Here is a 22,860-nt window from a genome sequence, read left to right on the forward strand (position 1 = left end):
GCCAAAATGGATGCAGTTCTCAGCCTTAACGTAGCAAGAAAGCCAGGGCCTCAGTATGGACTTCAGGTGTCATTTCAGGAATGGTTTTGAGAGTTTTCAAGCATTATGGTTTTTATTCTTTTCTTGCTGATTACATGAGGGATTATATCTCTTCCACTAAAGAAGGGAACTAGTCTAATGGGACAGAAGTGAGAGTTGGTTTGACTGGAAAGCTGTAAATATTTCCTCTAACTGCTTGAAGTTCATGGTCCAACTTGTTTCTCAGTCTTCTTCCAAGTGAAAAACGGCTACAGGGATGCACTCCCATACAAATCCATGTGACTGATAAAGTAAGGGTTGCAGAAATAACTCTGCACCTGTGGAGGACTGACTGGTTATAGCATTGGGCTGTTTCACAGAGGATGAGATAGTTGAAACCATCTGTCCCCGCCCTTGAGAAGGGAAGAGTGATAGTAGGAGATGAGTAATGGCTTTTATGGGTAGCCAGAAATTGATATCTTTGCCCACACTCTGTTGGCAAAAAGTTTCTCAGCATAGGAAATTCTCCACCAGCTAATTCTAGCTGGTTTACAACTGGTTTGCACTGTGTATGCAGCCAGGAGAAGCCTAAGAGGACTGGAAAATACAAATGCTTACTAATTTTACAAAATCCCATGATACTGTGTTTTAAATTTGTGGTGAGGCTGTCTAGGTACTTGGAATGTTAAAACAAATGTTGGATGAGCTAGACTAGACAGCGAGAGAAGTGTGAGATGTTTAAATGTGCATGTAGGTTAATTAAATAATTTCACAATGTGCCATGTGGCTCAACTCAGGAATATCACTTCAGTGTGATGTAAGTGTAAACTTGTTTTGCACAGATTGTGGTGTTACTTCCCTTTCTTTCTCTTGCTATGTTCTCCTGACGTACAGTCCAGAACAAGATAGTAGCTCCATCTGCAGCGTTTCTTTAGTGCTAGCTCCTATGCTTGAATCCTGTTTTGTTACAAAAAGGCTGCCACAAAGCTGTTTTCCTTCTGGCTCAAAGCTGTTCCTTATCAGTAGTCACTGTGACTGAAGTACAACTCTCGTATCTCAGTATCAAGAATGTTTTTGAACATGTTCTGAAGCTTGAGAGAGAAGGCTTCTTGGATGCAGTGGCTCACACATTAGAATACAACAACTTCCAGGAAATCATTTAGGAATTAACTCAAGAGGTGCCGCTGACCTCAGTGTGTGTACAGCAGGCAGACTGCAGATATACTTAGCTCTTTTGTTTGTGAATTAGAAGGAAGCTTTATTATAAATGCAACAAAATTGGCACTCTGCAAACATCTTAACTGTGTCTGCAGAAAGTAAACTGCTATTAGACAAACTTGTTGATTGTCTATGAACAGATGAATACAAGCATTCATTATCAGCTTAGCTGGAAATGGAGCTAGCCACAGAGCTCAGCCCCGTTCTGGATCCTGTTCAATTCCCTCTGAAAGCAGCAAGTTCTCCTAAGGATTTCCAGAATACTGAATAGCAAATTTGTTTGGTTTATTTTTCCTTTAAAAACCACCAGACCATGAGTGGACACACGTTCTGTGTCCTCTGTTATCCACATTGCTCAGGTCCTGAGGTTTTACAGCCTGATCTCCACACACACAGTGCCCTGACCCCCCACCAAGGGGATGTATTGCATTCTTCAGTTAATTTTCAATTTCCTGTGAGAGTCCCTGGGTGCTGCACAGCTTCTTGTTCTGAAATGCAGCTGGATGCAGAACCCAGCATCGATGACAACTGATACAAACCTATCTTACCTGACATCCTATCCTTCATCTTTCACATTCTAATTGCATTTAAGCCATTATCGAGGCAGCGATGCTACAGCAGAAGCAAAGCATCGTTTGTGTGACCAGTGCTCACCAGGATATCCTCCGACAAAGACAGGGTCATTAGTGTCTGCTGAGGTCGAGGCCCTGTTTGGGCTGTTGCCATCCACCTGTCTGCCATCCACAGTCAGCTCCAAACGGTGTTTGATCTTGTTTGCAAGCACCTTGTGCCACTGACCATCGCACAAGCTGCCTGGTGCATCTGGCTCATAGACGGCAGAGAATCGGCCTGCGCCATTGTCAACGTGAAACATCACCTGGAAAGCGTGACATGGAAGTCAGGTAGCTCTCAAAGCAGTTCTCTGTTGGTTTCAGTTCTTTTGTTTATTTAAAGTTGACATCCTCTGACTGCACACACTGCAGCTCTAATCTACTAGACTGCTGTCCCTCTGGGATGTAAGTTATGTCAGAGAAAAACACTAGTGAAAATATGCAAAACTATTTTGTAGATTGTCATTTTCCTATTTTTTTGCCTTTGTTTTGGGGTATTTCACACCCCCACAACCCCCTCCCCACCCCAAGGTCTTTATAGTGATAGATTACTGATGGGTTTTCCAGACTGAAGTAAAAGATACAAACAATAAATTAATATTAATGATAAAACCTTTTCTCAAAACATTTCATATTCCCATTAATTTAAGCCTGATGTTGCAGGTTTAGGAGACTCAAGTGTTACAGAACCTTTTAAACTATCTTTCTAAAAGTGTAGAAGCCTCTGGATGTTTGGGGAGTGGGAGGTGTTGTGTAAAGGGGAGCCTTGATATTGACTATGACACCTTGAGATTGGTGTCGTGAGCTTGCATTTAAACTGCCAGTGCTTTTTGAAACCAGTCTCTATAAAGAGCCAAAAATGCTTTGCTACTCACTTTTCCATCTACTAATTCGATGCCAAGCCCATCCATTTTCTGGCTGCTGACTCCTAGGAGAACACCGTTCATTCGTGTTGTGCGGAATTCCAATTCCACGAGCAGGTCTGTTCCCACCTTGTATGCACCAACTTACAGAGAAAAGGGGAAGCACAAGAAAATTAAGAAAAAACTTTTCATACATCATTCCTAGCAGGCACACAAAATGTGTTGTCAATAATGCAAGATAACCACTTCAGCATTATTACTGCACTCCATTTCATAGAATCACAGTATCATAGAATTGTCTTGGTTGGAAGGGACCCTTTAGATCAAGCACAACCATCACCCTACTCTGCCATCCACGTCCCTCAGCACCACATATAACTGTCTTTTAAATACCTCCAGGGATGGAAACTCCACCACTTCCCTGGGCAGCCCGTTCCTGTGACATCATGTCATGGTGGCTGTGCTGAGTGTGAGACCTCACTAGAAAGTCATCTACTCTATCCCTTGGGAAGATAAATGATCAGCAAGAGTTGTGATTATTGGTCTCACTTTGCCTCCGACCAAGAGGAGTTAGGGAGCAGGAAATGTTTTTGAAAGCACCATCTCCTCTTTCTCTGTCCTTTGCCTGTCAGCAGGATTGCCTCCCATTACCTGCTCTGGCAAAGCCTGTTCCATCGAAGTATGTTCCCTCCTGCGCAGCGACAAAGCATTTTCCCACACTGAAGCTGGACGTTGGATTATCCAGGTCAACGGGTGACTCTGTCATTTTGAAGCTCCTGATGCAGCCGTCGATGCTGTAGGTGACCTGCATTCAATATTTCAAACGCAGCGTAACTGTGCAAGGCAAGCTGAAGCGCTCCCAAGAAAGGCCTGAGGTATGTCATCAGAAAGCACCTTGCCTCTGTTTCCCTGCTGGCTTTATGGAGCTGAATAAAACTTGAATTTTACAGGGCTAATCCTTAATATCTGATTGTAATTGGAATCTAATCTCAGCCACACTGAGGATGAATTACATTACTTTTCAGGGATGTGATCTGAGTCACATCTATTTGGCTTAATGGAGGGGACATAAAATAATACACTGAGTAATGAAACATAGCAAATTACATCAGCAATGCAGGGATTTAATGGCCTATACTTTACCTTTTTAATTGACTAGGTTATAGGGTTTGTGAGTAGATGAAGATACAGGGTATAGTTCTCTGGGCTGCTGGTAATTTTACTAGGGCTTTTTTTTTTTTTCTTTTCCCTTCTCCTTTTTAATCACTTTGCTGTGGGCCTAATGTGGCGTGGTAAGAGAGAACTAGTGCAGTACTGAAATGAACAAAGCCCCTATGTAAAGGTTGTTGCCCATATATAGTTCTTTGTCTAATAACCATATATAGATTATTATAGGACCACTGCTGGCCAGACAGACAGGAGGAGGCAGGGGATGTCCTTGGGTGCACGGAGGTTCCCGTGCAGGGTAGCGAGCTGCAGCTTCAGTTTGGTTTCTGCACTGGAAGCACATTGCTGGGACTCAGGGCATGTTGTGTGTGCACACTGAAGCTGGTTTGTAAGCTGGTGAGATCCTGCCTGGGGCAGGAGTGAGGGGCTGCCCAGGCTACAGCCTGGGTTGCCTCAGAGCTCAGCTGTGGGACCAGCGCATCCCAGTGGGACCTCTGAGAGCCGTGGGCATATCCCCGCCCCGTGAATGATGCTCAGAGCTCTCTCCCTTTTCTCTCTGAGGGGTGCAGCAGCTGCATTTTGGTTCTTGGCTTCAGATAAGACTTTGCTCTTTGACTCAGAGTAGAGAAATTTTATCCTTGATATGAGAGGGAGAGAGGACAATGGTATGCATGTGCTTCGAGGAAGAAAAGGAAGAGATACTCATAAGCAATGAAGCAGGAAGGAAGAAAACAAAAATCAGTGTGTAACATACAGCATAGAAATGTGTATAAAGACAGAAAGGAGAAAGGCACACCTGCAGAGGGAAGTCTTGGCTCTGCACACCACACCTCTAACAATAGCCTGACTAGTAATCTGAAAGCATTTCCAAAGAAGTTCTTTCCTTGTGAACCGAAGCTGGATGCACTGTGGAATTATAAAGCTTATTGCTACTAAGTACACATGTACAAAGTTTTCATGAGAACCAATGCAATGCCAGTGAATAAATTCAGGCCTGAGGTGATTGAGGCTTTCTGTCAGCTGCTTCATCAACAGACCCTTTTCCAGTTTCTAAGTGAAAGTCACCTCCAGATCGACACGTTTTGTTACCAAAAAAGAAGAAAACAAATCTTGCCATCTCCACTGTGAGAATAAATCACAGGAATGCAAGAGCTGCAGACAACTCAATAACATTCTCTAACTTTAAAATTTCCCTGTCCCTATGGAAAAGCAAATCTGGTTATACTTTAGCATGCTTAACTGGCAGTGTAACATCTTTTGCTGAAAGCAGCGTTTTGAGTGCTTAAAATGTGACATCTGCTGGAGCCAAACAAGTAGGTATCAGTCTTCTGCACTGAATAGGAAGCCAGCCCACCTACGGTTATGTATTAGATTAGTGTCTAAAAAGGTTGATGTGTGTTTAGCAGAAAGACCTAACGAAGATAATACATCCTTTCAACTTACTTTGCTTCAGAGCCTTTACATGAAGCCTACAACACAACACTATTAATACATCACGCAGTGTATTTCACTGAGAATGACTGAAAGGCAAGCGCTGTTTTTTACCTTCTGTGAATGACATTTGAAGTCACAGCTTCATTTAAATCCCAAAGCACATAAGACTGTCAGGATCTGACATGACTGTTATTGCCAGACTGAGCCATTTATCTGCATGGGTTCCCTCCATTACTTCTGACAAGCAGTGATAGGTAAGGATTTACTGGTACCTTTCTCCTCAGATTAGTATTTGTAAATTGCACATGTATTTCAAAGAGCATAATTTGGTAGCATTAGGAATTCTGTTTTGCAGGTAGTTAAGTATTGCTTTTGTTTTTTGGTGCCTCAGAGCCGGTTTGGTAAATCCAAGTGATTTACCCTAATTTGGTCTTTCTGCCCAATCCAGAATTTGTTAAGAAATATGATCATATGGGTCAGTTTTCGTTATGGAACACAGCTCTCAGCTTTAGAGAGGTTATTCCTGTGCTTTATTCCCAATCCATGAGTCATTAGAGCGACTTGTTTAAACAGGACCTAGGAATTCCTTTTCTGCATTTATTTTGTCCACACAACCTGGTGGACTCTTGCCTGTCTCTACACTAGTATTTGCCATTCCATAAGCATCTTCCTAAAATGGTATTTGCTCTTGCACAGTTTCTTAGAGGGTCTGGTTTCTTTTATTGCTACGATCAGCACTTTTGCCTCCTCTTTACCAGTTCTGCAGATCCAGACGAAGCTGCTGCTGACATTCCAGTTTCTTGTCCACATTGTGCTCGTTCATATGCCTAATTTGTTGCTTGCTATAATTAAGTTCACTCAAGTTGTGGCTTCTGATTGAAAATCCCTCTATGCACAGAAAAAATAATGCAGGAAAGAGGTTTTCTCTGATTCAGATACTGGCTGATTCTGATATATTTCTCTGATTCTGTTATCTTAGGGGGTGGGAAGGCAGCAGGAAAGTGAGATGACTGACATGGAGTTGAGTAGTTTGATGCAGTGAATGGCTTTGGTGAAGGAATACAGCATTCCTAGTTAATCATACCAGGTTTAGGTGGTTTAGGCCCAAGTTATATACTATAGGCTCTGTGTTTGCCAAAGTATCTTCTGTGTCAGTACAGAAGCTGGACCTTTAGACTGGAACAGTGATAAATTGAAACGTGTCCATTTGATTTGGAAACAAAGAAGACAACATGGCCTAACTTCAAAATACACGCTCTCCTAGTTTAATAACAACACAAACCCAATTACTACAGCGAGCTACTATTTTGTCCAGGGTAATTTTGGCTTCTTTTAGAGATGCTTTCACTGTTTATTGGCATTTATTGCTAGATGAATTACAGCAAAGAGAAAGGGTGAGTTGTACTCATGACTCTGGCTGCACAGTGGATACAAGTGCATGGATCTTTCTACTTTTCCATAACAGTATCCAACTATGCTGTTCCTAGTTCTTTTTGTTAACTTGATTCTGAGGCAGATCTTTCCACTGAAAGACTGTAGTGTACCTTCAGAAAAGTCCATTTTACCCATATTCTTGAGCAGTCTGAGAGAAAAGCAAACCAGAACAAAACTGAAAAGACATTGGTACCAATCAAGCCATAATTAAGGAGTGTAAGATGACAAACTTGCTTACCGGACCAATTCTTCTAGTTGTGTAGTTGATGGGCAGTCCTCCAACGTACAGCATTCCCACAACATCCAGTATATCGGCTTTCTTGGGGCTAACAGTCCTGTTTGAAACATCATCTACTATCAGGTTTCCTTCTTGCTTCATTCGAACTACTTTTATCTGAAATGACACACAAACACACCACCATGACAGATAGTTCTCTGATAACCATTTCTGGGTTGTCATTAGCTTTACACTCCAAAATATGTAACAATATGGGAGAAAGCAGTAGGACTAGTTAGCAGAAGTACTGTGACAGTGACTGTGGATAATGTTTGTGGAACAGAGCTCCTGTGCAAGGTTTTGTGCAAACAAATGACTGCCTTTTAATTAGCTCTGGGTCAGGAGGCATCACGACTACTATTTATTAGAATTGCTTAAAGAACTTGGGGCTCCTTTTAAAAGCTTGTTACTATCACTGGTATGCCACAATATTGTTTTCCCTGGAATCAGATAGCAATTTTAAGAACAGGGAATAGTAAATGCTGAATCTTAATGGCACCGGTTGAAAGTCTTTATTGCAGCACATGTCTGCATAGAATATTAAGTTTATGATTCCACTAGTTTGGATGTGCCTCAGATCATAATTTGTGCTAGAGTAAACATAATACCAACTATGTTCTCTTGTTATTTTGGCTTCTGTTTGGACAAATGGGCTGTGAATTGCATGAAGTGCAGTTGCTGAGGAGTTGAGGAAATGCTGCCCCAACAACTGCAGGCCAGTTTCTTTCCAAAGATTTATACTGAAATCTTTACAGAGCAGTACAATAATGATTCTAAATTAAAAAATGGATAAAATGCAAAATGAACATGGAGATTAGCAGATGTTAGCTCTCCAGAGAAGCAGAGAGAAACAGCATTTTTCCTTGGATTTTCTTTAACACCCCTGTTTCTACATCAGCTTGGGAGCACATGTGTCATGCAACCCAAGTGGCCAAACACTCATCAGGAGTGGCCTGAACTTGGTGGTTATAAACAACTGTAAATTTGAGATGGACAGCAGTACCCTGGGCAGAAGGAGGATTTGGTGAGACAGAACAAGGAACAGACTTAGAGAGGGCCTAAAGAGATAGCAGCAGCACAGTGTGGTTTTTGTAGGCCCAATGGACATGTTTCAACCTAAACCATTTCAAATGGAGAAAGGGTTCTTGCTGAAAGGATTCTTTTAAGAAGAGGCCTATGCTTTCTTAAAAACAAAGAAATTTATTAAAGAGCTCGCCCTTTTCTTCCTCCCTGAATGGACTTCCACATGCTTTTAGGGAACTGTGACTTTGGATATTCAACCAGGGTCTCTATCTCAGAGTTACAGTGAGCATAGGCTTGCATTAAGAATATGCTTCAGGTAGTTCTCTTAGAATATAGAGAAAAATGGCTAAAAGAGAAAAGAAATACATCTTTGTTCAGTATTGATAGAGAGCCTAGCAGGAAGGGGCCCTGTGCTCCTAGGCATTATGTAAACCAGATAAGTATGACTACTACTTTATTTTTTTTCCCCCTCATGAAATACCTCAATTTAGTACATTTGCTATCATCAAAAAGTTCATGAATAAAAATAAAATTCCTGGGGAATAGAGTGGGAATGAATCAAAGAAGGACTAAGGATGACTGCAAAGATTGTGTGGTCAGACCAATTCAAGCAAAACAGAAAATGCCATTAGATTTTTTCTCATTTGGTGATGGGGATGTGGATGGTGACTGTCCAAATACCTGTCCAAAATCTAATGTCTCTTACAGCACATAACTTGAATAAATGGTTACAGGTATTCGTATCTTCTCTGTCTTTATTGGTGCCTTCAAGTGTTTGTTGTCCTCAGGCCCATAAATGCTAAACTTCATGGTTGTGATGTTATTCCTTTGCTTCCATCTGAAAGCCACAGGTGTTGTGTATAAATGCTTCCTCTCACGAAGTCACAGAAGGAGCTACCAACTATATCCATGACTATCATATTTATTCTCTTATGAATTGAGTTAATAACACAGGAGAGATTTACTTAAAGGGTTTTTTTTTTCCCTTTTCTTTGCCCTTAGTATTATGGCTGAACAGTGACATTATTAACAAAGAAACAACTGGCTTTAATGAGGTACTCAACCACGCTACTCACCTGAGCCCTATTAAGCAAGACAGACAGACCACTTCTGCAGTTCCTTACCATACGTAGGACATACTCTAAATGTGTCCAGAAATATGAGTTTCCTGAAGGACAAATTTCTAAGTTCAGCGCTACCTTTGTTAGTAGAGGATGTACCCTGTACTCAACAGCACATCTGAAAGGACAAATTGTGCAGACTGCAGAAATGCCTGGTTGTAAAGTTCAGCTTGTGTAGACTACATTTTGCAAGTATCTTAAAGTGAAACAAAGCTCACGACTAACATTACAAAGAAAAAAAATGTAGAGTTAGTGACTATTGTACCTTGTGCCACTGCCCATCATTTATTTTGTTGGAAATCATTGTGTTGGTGTCTCCGCTCCCCAGATCATAGCTGAAGTAAGGCAGCCCATTCTTTATCTGAACTGTAGCAAAATCAGCATGGTTGATGCGGGCCATATAAAACAGCAAGCCAGAGTCAGCCGTCGTTCGGACTTCAAATTCAATTGTAAGTCTGAAAATCAAAGAAAGAGGAAAACAGAAACAAAGGAAAAGATATTCGGAGGCTAACAGTAGACAAATTTATCTGCTTTACCTTTCTGTGTTCACAGAATCACAGAATCACAAGGTTGGAAGAGACCTTTGAAGATCATCAAGTCCAGCCATTCCCATCCTATGCTAAACCATATCCCTGAGTACCTCATCTACCCTTATTTTGAACACACCCAGGGAAGGTGACTCAGCCCCCTCCCTGGGCAGCCTGTTGCAGCCCTGACAACTCTTTCAGTAGCAAATTTTTTTCTAATATCCAATCTAACCCTGCCCTGGCACAGCTTCATGCCATTGCCCCTTGTTCCTTGAACAAAACTTTACATTTAGCAGCCTGTTTTACTTGTCCATCAGGGTTTAAGGAAAGTCGTTTGGTTATCCGTGAATTGCATTTCACACCTCTCCCATCCCTGACATGGGAGCATTCAGTAATCCTTTTGCTGCGGAAATACATAAGTGCAACCTTGGCATAGAATTTCAAGATACAATTCTCATCTGCAGCTGTAGCTGCTAGAAAATCCCAGTGCTTGTAAAATTCCAGCGGTGTGATCCATCACCCACACGCATAATGCTCACAGAGAGGAGCGAGCTGTAGTAACAGCTGGCAAATGTTGAGTTTCTAATGAGTTGCGTCGCCTGAAGACAAGTTGCAAAACTTTTAAAGATGAAGAGAGAAAGCGTTTGCAATCAGGATATAAAACAGTTATCCTGATTCCTTGCAGCAGAAAATGGGTGTGTGTCTGAGGAGGTCTGATGACCCCTTGGACCTAATGGTAATCCCAAAATCCTCCCCTAACTGCAAAGAACCCGGGAAGAAATTATTTAGGTTGTCTAGATGCTAAGGTTGCACTGGCAGCGCATCACTGACCTGGCCCAAGCTGAGCTGCATGGTCAATACTTGAAAGTAGTTAATAATATAAATGTGAAACATCATTGTGTGAGAACAATTAGGCCTGGATTCTTCTCTGGAAAGAAGAAAGGTAAGGGCTGCAACATTACATTTTAGTTTTCTAAAATTGGCATATGTGAAAATATGCAGTACAGCATCTTTGTAGGCAAACATAAGTGTGAGGCTGAGGGACTTGTAAACTATAATGCAGGAAAGATGTTCCATGGTGTGACATGCCACATTCGTTAATGATCGTGTGCCATCACAGCAAACAAGAACAATTAACAAATTATAGCTTCATAAATCCACTGAAAACAGCTGTATTTTTATAAGTAGCTCTTGAAATTCCTTTGCATATCAATGCATGTATGTATATATCGTTATACTTTGAGAGGGCAATGTCCTTTTGCCTGTTTACTGTGATCTTATCTATTGAAAGAAAGGGGGAAAATGGTTTGCTTATTGCAAGAAATTATCAAGTTAATGAACCAAGAAACTTTCTTCCAAAAAAGCATGACCTGATTCCACTCTTCTGTTTGTTTTTCTGCAAACCAGTCCAGGATCTGTACATGCCCAAACCTTTAAAACAAAGAGCTAAACTGGTTTTGAGAGAGCTACTTGTGTGGGCACTTAATTGCTGAGATTTCATGCTTTAATGCTTTTTATATTTGCATAATGAAATGAATTAGCAATGGGATGTGATCTTTCTCAGACTATGCCCATAATTTTGGGAGATGCTTTTGAGAATGTTTGGAGGGGTATTTTACTTTGACATCGCTCCATCAACACTCATGGCTGGAATAAACAGTATACCTGTTTTTCACCTTGGTGTCATCAAATGCAACCGCGATGTGGCTGTTCCTTGAAAGACCAAATTGCTTCCCACCTTCCACAAAGACTGGTTCCGTGTCGGCAGCACAGGCATCCTGCAAAATATACACCAGTCAGAGGAGGTTTGTGTTTTGTATCTATCTCTGCCCAGCACAAGCTGGAAGTCTCCCAGCTGCTCAGGAGTCGGAATATTCCGCCTAGTCTAGACAGAGGCCCTGCAGTTTTCCAGTGTGCTGGTGTCTCATCACACCAGCTGAAGTTATAAACCAGTGTGACAGGAACTTGGTGTAAAAGCAGAGCTCATTAAGCTGGCTGCAAAAGCAAATAAAAGTAATATATGAACATTGCTGCTTTCATGCCACCAGTGGACATTTACAAGAGTCTTAAGTGCTTTCCAGGCAGCTCAGTGTACTCTTAGCTCACATAACTGGGTTTTACACAGTAGGATGCCCTCTTACAGAAATGAAGCAAGGCTTAGATTTTAAAGGGATGCTTTGCTGTCTACTTGAAACCTAGTCACCTTAAAAATAATGAGTTAAAAGTAGTTTCAGATCCTGCTCCTGCCAATGATTCCCCCATGCTACTTCTTTATATTGTTCTACAGTTGTATTCTTTGTTTAATGTGCTGCTTTTTCCCCTGGTGCTGTTGAAAGCCTAGCCCCCTCCACCCCCCCCAAACAATAAGGGAAGCCAAATAACTGATGGACAGAAGCAACGACTGTTAAACTCCCTGAGCTGTCGAATGCAGACACATTACCCATGGGGTAAAGAAAGAAACCCCTCCCTGTCTGTTCCATTTCTATTAATCTTAAAACGGTGCAACAATGGAAGGTAAAATATCTTCTGCCCAGTATAATTTTCTCGTTTTAATTTCACCAGGTCTTTTAATCCCTGACCCTAAAGCTCTTGTATGGGGTGCCTGGAGCAATGAGAGACCATGGTAATTACCAGCTCCTACCCATGTCTAGCTTTTGCCTCCCACTGAGAGTATTGTGAAGAAACTACTGAAAGGATCTAAGGCAACACAATGTCAGGACAATACTGCTGGGAAAAAACCACAAACTTTGATAGCTGTGAGCTCTGTTTTTAAGCACTGTGGCTGATATCATTTTGGATTGGCAACAGTCTCTTGTTTGAGCCCCGACTCAGCAGGGACCCGCAAAGCACAAGGTGCGGAGCTCTGCTGACAAAGAGTTCTTTTTGTGAAACATCTTGAAAATGTCATGAGTGACTCATCAGGCACTTCCATTTCAGCCACAAAGAGGAAGTTTCATTCCCCTCTCTAACTCATTTTTCTGGTAGCGTTGTATTTTTTGTTTTCACAAGTCTCACACACACACACACAAATCTTACAACAGCGTAGAGCACTTCTAAAAATTAGTTCTCCACAATGACTCCTCTGGTTTGAATGTGACAGAGCAGAACACCATGCATTCAACAAGTACACATCCATGTACAATAGAGGGAAAAAAATGGGGGAAAAACTCAGCAGGACCAAAAAGAAAGTTATCAATGTGGGACAGTGTTTTCCAGTGATTATCAAATAGAAAAAACCCCTTGTGTTTGGGTAAAGTTCTAATTATTTTAAGCTTTACAGGTTTATTTAGAAGCATAACAACTATATTATTATGATGATGAATATATTATTATTAACAATATAATAATAATGATGATGCCTATATAATACTTTCAATAGCATTTGCTAGAATTTGAAGCTAGGGACTAACTACAGTAGTAGAACAACAGGAAAGAATAGGAAAATACAGTAAGGCTCTTTCCTGTGGCTCACTTTTACATATCACATGGCAAAAGGCCATATTCTGTCAGTAAATTGAATCCTAGGCTGGGTTATGTTAGTGAAGCAGCTGGCCCTGACACCCTAGCTGCTCCCCAGCACCAGGAAGCACTGCAGCTTTTCTTCATCCTGGCAGGGGGGCTGTGAGGAAGGACAGAGTGGGGAGAACGCCAGGCAGACCGCGATGATTGGAGTTACAGTAACGGCACAAGGATTATTCACTGACAAACACCGATCAATAGTGAACGTTAATGAAAGTTGGTGTGGAAATGTCAGTAAAAGGAAAAAGTCAAGAGGGCATGCTTAAAATCTTCCAAGTTTTATTCCCAAGCCTGTCTTTGCTCTCACTGTATCTAAGGACAGCCAGTTTTAAGGCCTTCACAGGACTGTGAACCAAGCAGGGATCATCAGCCTGTATTAAAATATCCCAGCTTTGATATTTCAGTAATGGCCTTGAGGTGTCCTGGGTTTAAACCTGGCTGCTTAATATTATCTCCCATGTTACCTGAGAGCCTCAAGACCCAACGCTTCTGCTGCACTTAAGACTTGTCAGAAGCCAGGGACTTGACTGGCCAGTCGAGAAGCCAGACATGCATCACGGTGGAAGTGAGGAGCAGAAAAGCCCACTGGTGGACTGTCACACATTCTCTCCAAACAATGCCGTATTAGCAATTAGTAAGGAAGTAATTAGGGGGGAAAGGGAGCATGACCAAAAGCAGTCCCCCCAGCTCACTGAACATTATTAATAGAACAATGAAGTAATGCATGGAGAAATGGTGGAGATACCGTCACGGAGCCAAATGCAGAGGGGATGCTGGCGCTCTTCAGTTCTGCAGCAAGCGACTCCTGAGAAGCAGTGAATAACATGAGGCAGAAGCAGCAGTTACCCAGTGTTGAGAAACAGCAGCAGCAGACTGGTGACCAGTTTATTTCCCAACTGTCCTACAACCAGACCTTGTCTTGCCTTTAGTAGAGGGTAGATTTTTTGGGTTTTTTCATTTGGAATTAAACTCCCCCTCCCCTTTTACATGCAGATGGACAATAGAGGTTAAAAAAAGTATTAAAAGGACTTAAGCAGAACAGATACTTCATTTAAGCCTATTATATAGCAATAATTTTTCTGCTGTATATTTGTCACATACAATCCTTCTACACTGAACTTCTGCATACTTACCTGTCATGTGATTATATGCTTGCAATCTCATTATTAAATTGGAGTTACTTCCTTTTTTTTTTTGCAAAATTCCCCCCCAAAATACTTTGGGGTACGTACTTAGGTGATTGCAAAAACTATCCAAAAGCTTATCTTATTTAATAAAACTTCTACTCTTCAGAATGCTAAAACAGCTTCTTTTTCTTTTTTTTTTTTTCCTTTTCCAAGGGAGAAAGTGGGGTAAGAGTGTTCCATTTAGATGTTTATTAGGAACTCCTGTTTCAAGGTATCACAGCACCATATACGTGATGTGCAACACTCACCTAGTTACCATGGGATTAGTTTCTAGTATTAATGAGCAGATCTGTTGCTCTGGGTTGTGCTATTGGAAAGTGCTTGGAGTCCCAGAAAGTGTGCACTTGCTTTCTCTCACACTTCTGTGGTTTTAAATTCTGTTTATAATGCTCGATAAAGGGATGACACGACTGTAGTTTTTCACACCGCTGAGCATTAAACCGACAACCCCTTTTACCTTGCTGTTGCCTGGTTGGTTCCCTGGCTGTGGTAGCCTTACTACACTGCACATTTGCTTACTTCCAACGCGAAACAGAAAGATGCGTCGGAGCCCTCGTGTTACAACTACTCCACCTTGTGGGAATGAATCAAAAATGCTGCCCTAGAGCAATAAAAGGCCGATAACATACAACTCTAGGGTTGAGCTAGGATGGAGCTTGCCTGTCTTGAGCCCCAGGCTCCCATGTCCCGGTACAGAGACTGGAGCAGTGCCTGACAAGTCCTTCTAGTCACACTGTGCCATAAGTACCTGGCTGCTGAAGGTGGCTGTGAACCTCAAATATAAAATTAATGAGTCAAGGATTTGTTTTAATTATTATTATTACTTTTTAAGGAAAACATTTGTTAAAATCCTACCTTTATCCAAGGAAATGGAAGCTGAAAATGAGTCAGGCAACGGGAAGTGACTGTGGCAAGGAATTCAGGTTCTTTTGTCTCTTACAGCCAACTGGCTGACTGAAAATCACCACTTATTTCTTGTTGTTTTTATTATGTTTTTGGGTGTTTTTTGTCTTACTGCAATTCCTTGATAATCTCTGGGTCACACAGAGTGCAAAGAAAGTTGGTGTCGTGTAATGTGGTGTGAGTGAGGAGGTGTGAAATGGGAATGAAGATTAAAGCTGATCCAGTCTGGGAGTGTCTCCCAGAATAGCTAAAAGATCTGATGAAGCAAATCCCAGAGAAATTTCTGACTCTTTTGCAGTTGATGTCATAGAATCATAGAATCATAGGGGTTGGAAGGGACCTCAAAAGATCATCGGGTCCAACCCCCTATATATAAAAGTTAAATATTCTACCTGTTAACTTCTCAAAAATGTCTTATTATGGTAGTGGAAATTATGGTAGTGTTAATAGGCTCCTAATTGGGAAATGTGCAGTCTTGTCACACCGTTTGGCAACCTCACCCATACGTAACTACATCCTGCATGAACGTGTGGGTTCTGTGTTGGAGGAACAAAATGCAAAGGATTTCCCTCACAAGAGTATCTTCCAGTGGTTATAATAATTCAGTTTAATATTCAGATGTCTAAACTTATCTTTTCTGCACAGTAAGATGTTGCATCAACTTGTAAAACTGCTACACATGTGACAGAACCTTCTTCTTGAATTTCATTGTATAAGACTGTTGCTATCTTGCTATTTAATTTTCTGGCAACAAGATTTGAACTCAATTTATCAGTGACGGGGATTTGAGCTCTTAAATTGGTAAGTATCCTGACTGAAGTGTGGGAACTGCCATATCAAGCAGACCTCTTTGGTTTAACCTGTTTCTTCATCCTGTCACTGACATGGCTGTTTACATGTGCTTTGGAGAACAGCACAAGAAATATCATAATGACATGGATTTCCCAAAGGAAAAATTCCCTTCTAATGCTGATCAGATATTTCTTGGCTTGCATCCCAAAGTCCAAGGGTCTAGGGCTCAGCATGCAAGCAGCAAAGGGAATTCTACTGCTCCATCATTCTTTAAATTTCTATTGTGATAATCCAAACAAATGACATCAAGCAGTTTTCCATTATCCACAGGTTTTACTGACCTGCAACAAGCTGTTCCCTTCGCAATATCATGCTGAATTGTTACCTTTTTTTGGTGGGAAATCACTACTCTTGATGACCAGCTTTTCAGTTTTGCCTGGCAAGTTACACTTTTCAAACTTTACCTGAGTGATTTACACTTACAAGTGCTAAAGATAGAGATGGTGTTGGATGATGAGGGGAAGCAGGAGTCACCCTTGGTCTTTCTTTCTCCCCGTTAGTGCCTGGTTCAGGTTGGATCAGGACTGTTGCGTGGGCTGGTTTATCTTCATCCTCAGGTGGCCTGACCTCTGGTTCTAGAGAGGGACATCGACCAATATCTGCGTTTTCAAAGGACACTGGCTGAGCAAAGTCCATGGGGCTGAGAGCACACAAAGAAATTGATGTTTGTTATTAGTTTTTGTGCCTTTTTACTACCAGTTCATTAAGAATAGTTGCATGTTGCAGTGTAATTCCATTTCATAGGATACAAGAGCCAGGATTCATCCCATCTCATTTAGGTGCAGAAGAGGGGCACTTAAATTAGAGGTGATAGTCACCATTGGCTTCCTTTCCCACAGTCAGTGTAGGGAGACAGGCAGTCTCTTTGGCAAGCTGTAATATCCTAGGTAGGCTGAATCACACTGGAGAGCTGTCCTTCACTCTGATGGACTGTGGGGTGACGAGTTCCCAAATTAGGGACTTCAGTTATGTGAAGAAAAGATTCAGCTGGGACCTTTCTATAGAGGTTTTACTTTATTCATCATTCCCTTTCTTTATACTTAAATGTTCCTGCCAGATTATGGCAGTGTGTGCTTTCCAAGGAAAATGAATTCCCATGTGGTGGTTCTCAGGATTTGTATACTCTAGGAGATGAACCTTACTTAAAATAAAGTGTTATAGTACACCATAAATACCTATCACTGAGGCAAGCCTTACTGCAGCTTTACTGTTGATTTTATGGATAAATAGGTGTTGGCTTGCCTGTAAAGCAGTTCAGGGGTTGCATAGCCTTTGGAGCACACACTGTGAACATGAAAACGAGGACTCATTAAAGAAACAGATCGTATTCTAGGATTTGCTGTTGTTATTATTCCTTGCAACAATTAAGTTTATTTTGGCAGCCAAGGTCCTTAGCCAGACCTCATTAACCAGGCATTTTTTGGCATCAGTAAGACTTACGTGGTATTAATGACCAGGTTCCATATACAGCCCTCAAACGGTGGGATGTTCCTGAGCGGTGCAGTATGAAACCCAGAAGAAGTGCCCCCCACAAAGAGTTTCTTCACAGAGATGGGCTGGTCTGTTGGCAACCTCTGAGTCTGCCCTTTGTCTTCATCTGCTTGAACAGTGAACATCCTGTGAGAAAGATTTGAAAGCAAAGAAATAGATATTTTACTCTGGTTATTGCTTGTATTGAAATCACCACTTTGCTGGCCCCATTTACTCCTACACCAGCTAGAACACTGAGCAACCCAAATTATGCAATTAGCAGGTCACATATAAATGCTGTTAACCAGCTGAAGGATTTCAGCTACTGCTGTGCTGCCTTGGTAGTTCCCTGACAGAGCCTGGCAAAGCGGTGCTGCTGAGAGGTGACAGGATCAGTGGCTGGTTGAATGGAAGAAATGATTTGTAGTTTGGCAACACTGACCCGGCAAGAGCCCACCCAGGCTGGTGTTCTGTGATGGTAGGTACAATCACCTAGTGCTCAGCAGGATGGTAAGACCATGGGGGTGATGCTTTGTTTGGGGTCCCTATTACCTGGTTTGTAGAGCCAGGAACAAACAGTGCTGCGGGGCAAACACTGCTACAGACTGCTCTGACTGCAGAATCAACCACAGATACACTCTGTCCACTTTCCAAAGGTCTGGTTGGCTTTTTGTGTGGGAAATCCCACAGAAGGAGAAGTACTGATTGTTCAGAAGTGCTACAGTTCTCTCTCATGGATAATGTGCATGCGACAAGTTAAAGACAAAGCAGTCCCAGGGAAGATGCTTGTTAAGGTTGTTTAGAGGAAGGTAGAAGCCTCTGAAGCACAGCAGCACTGACTGATCAAAACAAGTCAAGAAATGGAAAAAAGAACAATGATGAAAGGGGTAAATACAGTGAAGGGCATTATTCTGGTAAAAGCAAGAATCCAAATGTGAGAGAAAGGCTGAAAGCTCTAGCCTGTCATTTACTGACATGCAAATGTCCCAGGTTTGTACCACATTACAGGGAAACATGGTAAAGGAGACAGCAATTTGGACTTGATCTTAAAGGTCTTTTCCAATGATTGTATGAAAGTGACAAACTATTTTGCCAGGCCATACATTGTGTCTACTGAGATAGCAGTGCTAATGTAAGGGCTGTGGAATTGAGAGGAAGTGGATTATTTTGATAGGTGACATATATAAAAACATATAGCAACAAGAGTGAAAAAATATCTTTGGGACAATATACCATTGGTGAAATGTAAGAAAATCCCAAACTCCTGAACAAATCCAGCTCAAGGTGAGCTGAGTGCAAAGGGTGGATAAGAACTTCAGTATTTTTGAAGGTAAATGTAGAATGCTAGTTGGCACCATTTCTTTGTGTTCTTTAGACTCTATTTCTTAGAATTTAGCCAGGAGAGAATCAAGACCACAAAAAGTGGTGTGACTCTGTAAAGTCAGTTTAGCCTGGAGAAGAGGAGGCTGAGGGGAGACCTTATCACCACCTACAATGGCCTGAAAGGGGGTTGTAGAGAGATGGGTGTTGGTCTCTTCTCCCAATGTACAGGTGATAGGATGAGGGGGAATGGGCTCCAGCTGCACCAGGGCTGGTTCACATTAGACATTAAGAAAAAGTTCTTCACTGAAAAGGTTGTTGGGCATTGGAACAGGCTGCCCAGGGAGGTGGTTCAGTCACTGACCCTGGATGTATTTAAAAGACGGGTAGATGATGTGCTCAGGGATATGGTTTAGTAGAGGACGGATATGGTTGGACTCAATGATCTCAAAGGTCTTTTCCAACCTAGTGATTCTATGATATGTGAATGCAGTTTTTAATTAAAATATGTTACAGTCATGTGAAGCTAAACATCAGGACCTAATTATTCAAGCACTTTGGGCTAAAATTAATTATCTAAACCCAAGATAGGTATCTCTAAGTAGCTTGATTTTTCAGAATTACTGAGTATCCTTACAAAATAGAAAAACGAGTTTATGGCAAGTAACCATAACTTTTTCAACGGCAAAATTACACTGAACTCCAATATTCTTCCTTAACAATCATTAAAAATATTAGCAAATGAATATTGAAAATGTTTATTGAAGAGAGGCTGTTTTCACATGTAAAATGCTTGGCTTTGTTATTTACACAAGTCACAGACAGAACTGGATAGTGACTTTATCATCTGAATTAGATAACTGTTGTACTACACACAAATTGTCCAATTTCCTCATAGCTTTGGATGGATTTGTTTAGTCTAGAAAGCTGTAGAGTAAGAAAGGGATTCATTTTCAAAGAGTTGGAGGATGCAGGTATTAAAGGACTTCTCTTTTGGGACAATCTCTAGGATTTCCCTCAGACACTTCAGCAGTGGAAACAGAAGAGAGATTTCTCTGGGGGCAGTCCAGAGCAACAGACTAATTTAGGTTCTGTAAAGTGTCCCAGAGAGGACACTTCACTGCCCTCAGAAGAAGTGTAAGGTAATCAGACTGTCAAAACTGGAGTTATCCTTTGTGCTGCTGCCTGGTAGCCATGGCTACTGATTGTCAATATTATCAGCAGCACACAGTATTTCATCTCATCTTTAGCCATTACCATCGTAAACATTTTGGCTCCAAGCAGAACCATACAATGGTGTGCATTAGCCTTCCACTGTATTCTGTAATTACCTTCACAGGGAAACCAAATACTTCATAATTATATGGACAATTATCTGAGGAGTTTTCAAAGGCTGTTCCTCACATTTAGTCAAATAAAACGCACGTTTGTGATGAGCAGAGGGGGTGTTAATCTTGATTTATATCTTTTCCCATCCTTTTCAGTTTACAGAAACTTCAGAGTTCAAACAATTTGTTTTGCAACAGAGCTACTTTGATAACACAGAGTTTTCATCTGAAAAGGCATCATCACTGGATGGCACTGTACAGCAGCTGTGTCTTGATCTACTCTCATAGGTCAAGCTACGGTATACTTGTTGTAATACTGCAGATAAGACCTTTGTTGTTCAGAGCTTCTTATTACCATCTGCATATTGGTGTTTTGTCACAGTAACACAAAACGTTTTTCAAAATGCAGTCATCCATTTCCAAAATAACTTTTCCTCCCAAAGAATTAGCAGTTTTACCTTGAACTAGTCATTGAAGCTGGGGAGAGATATTGTCTGAAGGCATTATTACAAGATTTCTTTTTAATGATACAATAGAAACCCAGTCAGAAATTCATACTGACAAAGGAAAAAGCAAAGGAAACCAGATTATAGAGAGGACAGAAGGGCACCTTGGGACTAGACAGGAATTGTTGCTCAAGAGGATGCAGTGCTGTGGAGGCAAGAGGGTGAAGCCTAGTGTTCAGTGTGCTTGGATAAGCATATTTTGTCACAAGCTGGATGGCACATCTTCTCCCTGAAATTTCATTTTTTTTACAAACCAGAACATCCCACATAGTGCACTCTGATCCACTGAATGTTGCTACAGCATGTACGTGCACATTTGTATGTCCAGATGCCTACAACAAACCCTACTTGGAACAAGGGTTATTCCAGGCCATAAATAATACTGTCCAAGTCCCACACTCTACAGTAGTACTGTTTCTAATCCCTTTCTGAGTGATAAAGTGTAATTAGCATTTTTTACCATGTCTGAGAACGGGCAATGGAATTAAAGGGGAATTCTGCTTAAAACGTTGTCTGAGAAGGTCTGCAATGGCTTCCTCGCCGTAAGAACAGCTGCCACTCAGCTGGGACTCTGTGCCTGCCTTATTTTGCCATACTTACCTGGGCACCACTGTAACCCCATGTGTATACACCAGCACACAGCATCTCAGAAAGGCTACGGGCTGCTGTTGCTGGTTATATACTTTGAAAACTGTCTTCTACATATTTTGAAGAGGTGATGTACTGCACCCCAGCACTATTTCTCATCCACAGATGAGAATATGTATTTGCCAAGTACCAGAAGGCTAGAGATGCCAATTCAGGCAAATACAGGTCTCTGGAGAAACAGGCTGACAGCCTAGGGAAGCATGTAAACAGCTTGGCAGATGATAGGTGCTGTCCCAGTGACTTCAAAACCCTTTCAATTAAGGAAGGAATTACATGGAATTCTTTGTCTCAGCAGAACCATTTGCATCGATTGCTAATGACATTGGTACCTTCACTCTGTTGGATTAGCTGTGCTGTGTGGTCTGTAGCACTCCATAGAATCATAGCATGGCATGGGTTGGAAGGGACCCCAAGGGTCACAGAGCTCCAACCCCCCTGCCACAGGCAGGGACACCAACCTCCAGGCCTGGAGCTACACAAGGTTTTCCAGGGCCCCAGCCAACTTGGCCTTGAACACCCCCAGGGACGGGGCACCCACCCCCTCTCTGGGCAGCCTGTTCCAGCCCCTCACCACTCTCTCTGGAAAAAACTTCCCCCTAAGATCTAATCTAAACCTTCCCTCCTTTAGTTTTAATCCATCCCCCCACATCCTGCCATTGTCTACCCTTTTAAAAAGTTGGATCCCCTCCTGCTTATAAGCTCCCTTCAGGGACTGGAAGGCTGCAATGAGGTCCCCCCACAGCCTTCTCTTCTCCAGCTGAACCAGCCCAGCTCCCTCCTTCTAGGCACGTGTTACCCTTTGGCTCTTTCTATCCGGACAGAGTGCGCTCTGCCGTCGTGAAACTCGCCAGCTTCTGGTTTGATGGTGATTCTGTAGGGATCCCGTATCCCCGTGGAGATATGCACTTCCAGGCGACCTCTGTTCAGGAACACTGCATAGTAGGCCTGCAATGTATGTGTTGGTATGAGAAGGTAAGTTACACCGGGAAAGAAATGATTTCACACAGTTCTACATCAGTGGGTACGTCTCATTTTCTTTGCTCACCATGGTAAAGATTCTGTGATTTCAGTTCTGCTGCTGCTGTTTTCAGACTCTCTTGTATTTTGATAATGAGGAATGGGTAAAATGAGGTCATGCTAGAAAGTCTCATCTAAAGGTGAGACTCTGTGCCTACCTATTTGCAGGGAAGGATGGAGACTTCTAGCCTACAATTCTGATTTCTGCTATTACAAGGACTGGTCTTAAACCCATCAAACCCTGAATAGCATTGATCTTAGTGTGGGTCCTGCGTTTGAAGGACTGGCAAATCACCCTCGTAGTTACTCTAGCAACCAATATCATGTTGTAGCAGATTTCAGGATCTAACCTCCAGTTACCATAGCAATCAGTGTCACGCTCACTTCTGTGACCTGAAGAGCTGGGTAATGATAAAG

General features: G+C 41.8%; 1 protein-coding gene across 1 annotated transcript in view; it reads right to left on the reverse strand.

Annotated features, from left to right (window-relative positions):
• Positions 1-22,860, reverse strand: part of LAMA2 (laminin subunit alpha 2) — a gene marked incomplete at its 5' end in the record, with an annotated part of 363,202 nt that overhangs the window by 665 nt on the left and 339,677 nt on the right. Inside the window, 9 exons of the mRNA XM_084261417.1 lie at positions 1,891-2,113; positions 2,723-2,853; positions 3,362-3,515; positions 6,984-7,139; positions 9,432-9,621; positions 11,359-11,471; positions 16,578-16,794; positions 17,595-17,771; positions 22,223-22,371. Of these exons, the coding sequence (XP_084117543.1) occupies positions 1,891-2,113; positions 2,723-2,853; positions 3,362-3,515; positions 6,984-7,139; positions 9,432-9,621; positions 11,359-11,471; positions 16,578-16,794; positions 17,595-17,771; positions 22,223-22,371 (1,510 nt within the window). The remainder of the gene's footprint in view (positions 1-1,890; positions 2,114-2,722; positions 2,854-3,361; positions 3,516-6,983; positions 7,140-9,431; positions 9,622-11,358; positions 11,472-16,577; positions 16,795-17,594; positions 17,772-22,222; positions 22,372-22,860) is intronic.

This window comes from Gallinula chloropus, assembly GCF_964237585.1.
Source record: "Gallinula chloropus genome assembly, chromosome: 3".
Classification (NCBI taxonomy): Eukaryota; Metazoa; Chordata; class Aves; order Gruiformes; family Rallidae; genus Gallinula; species Gallinula chloropus.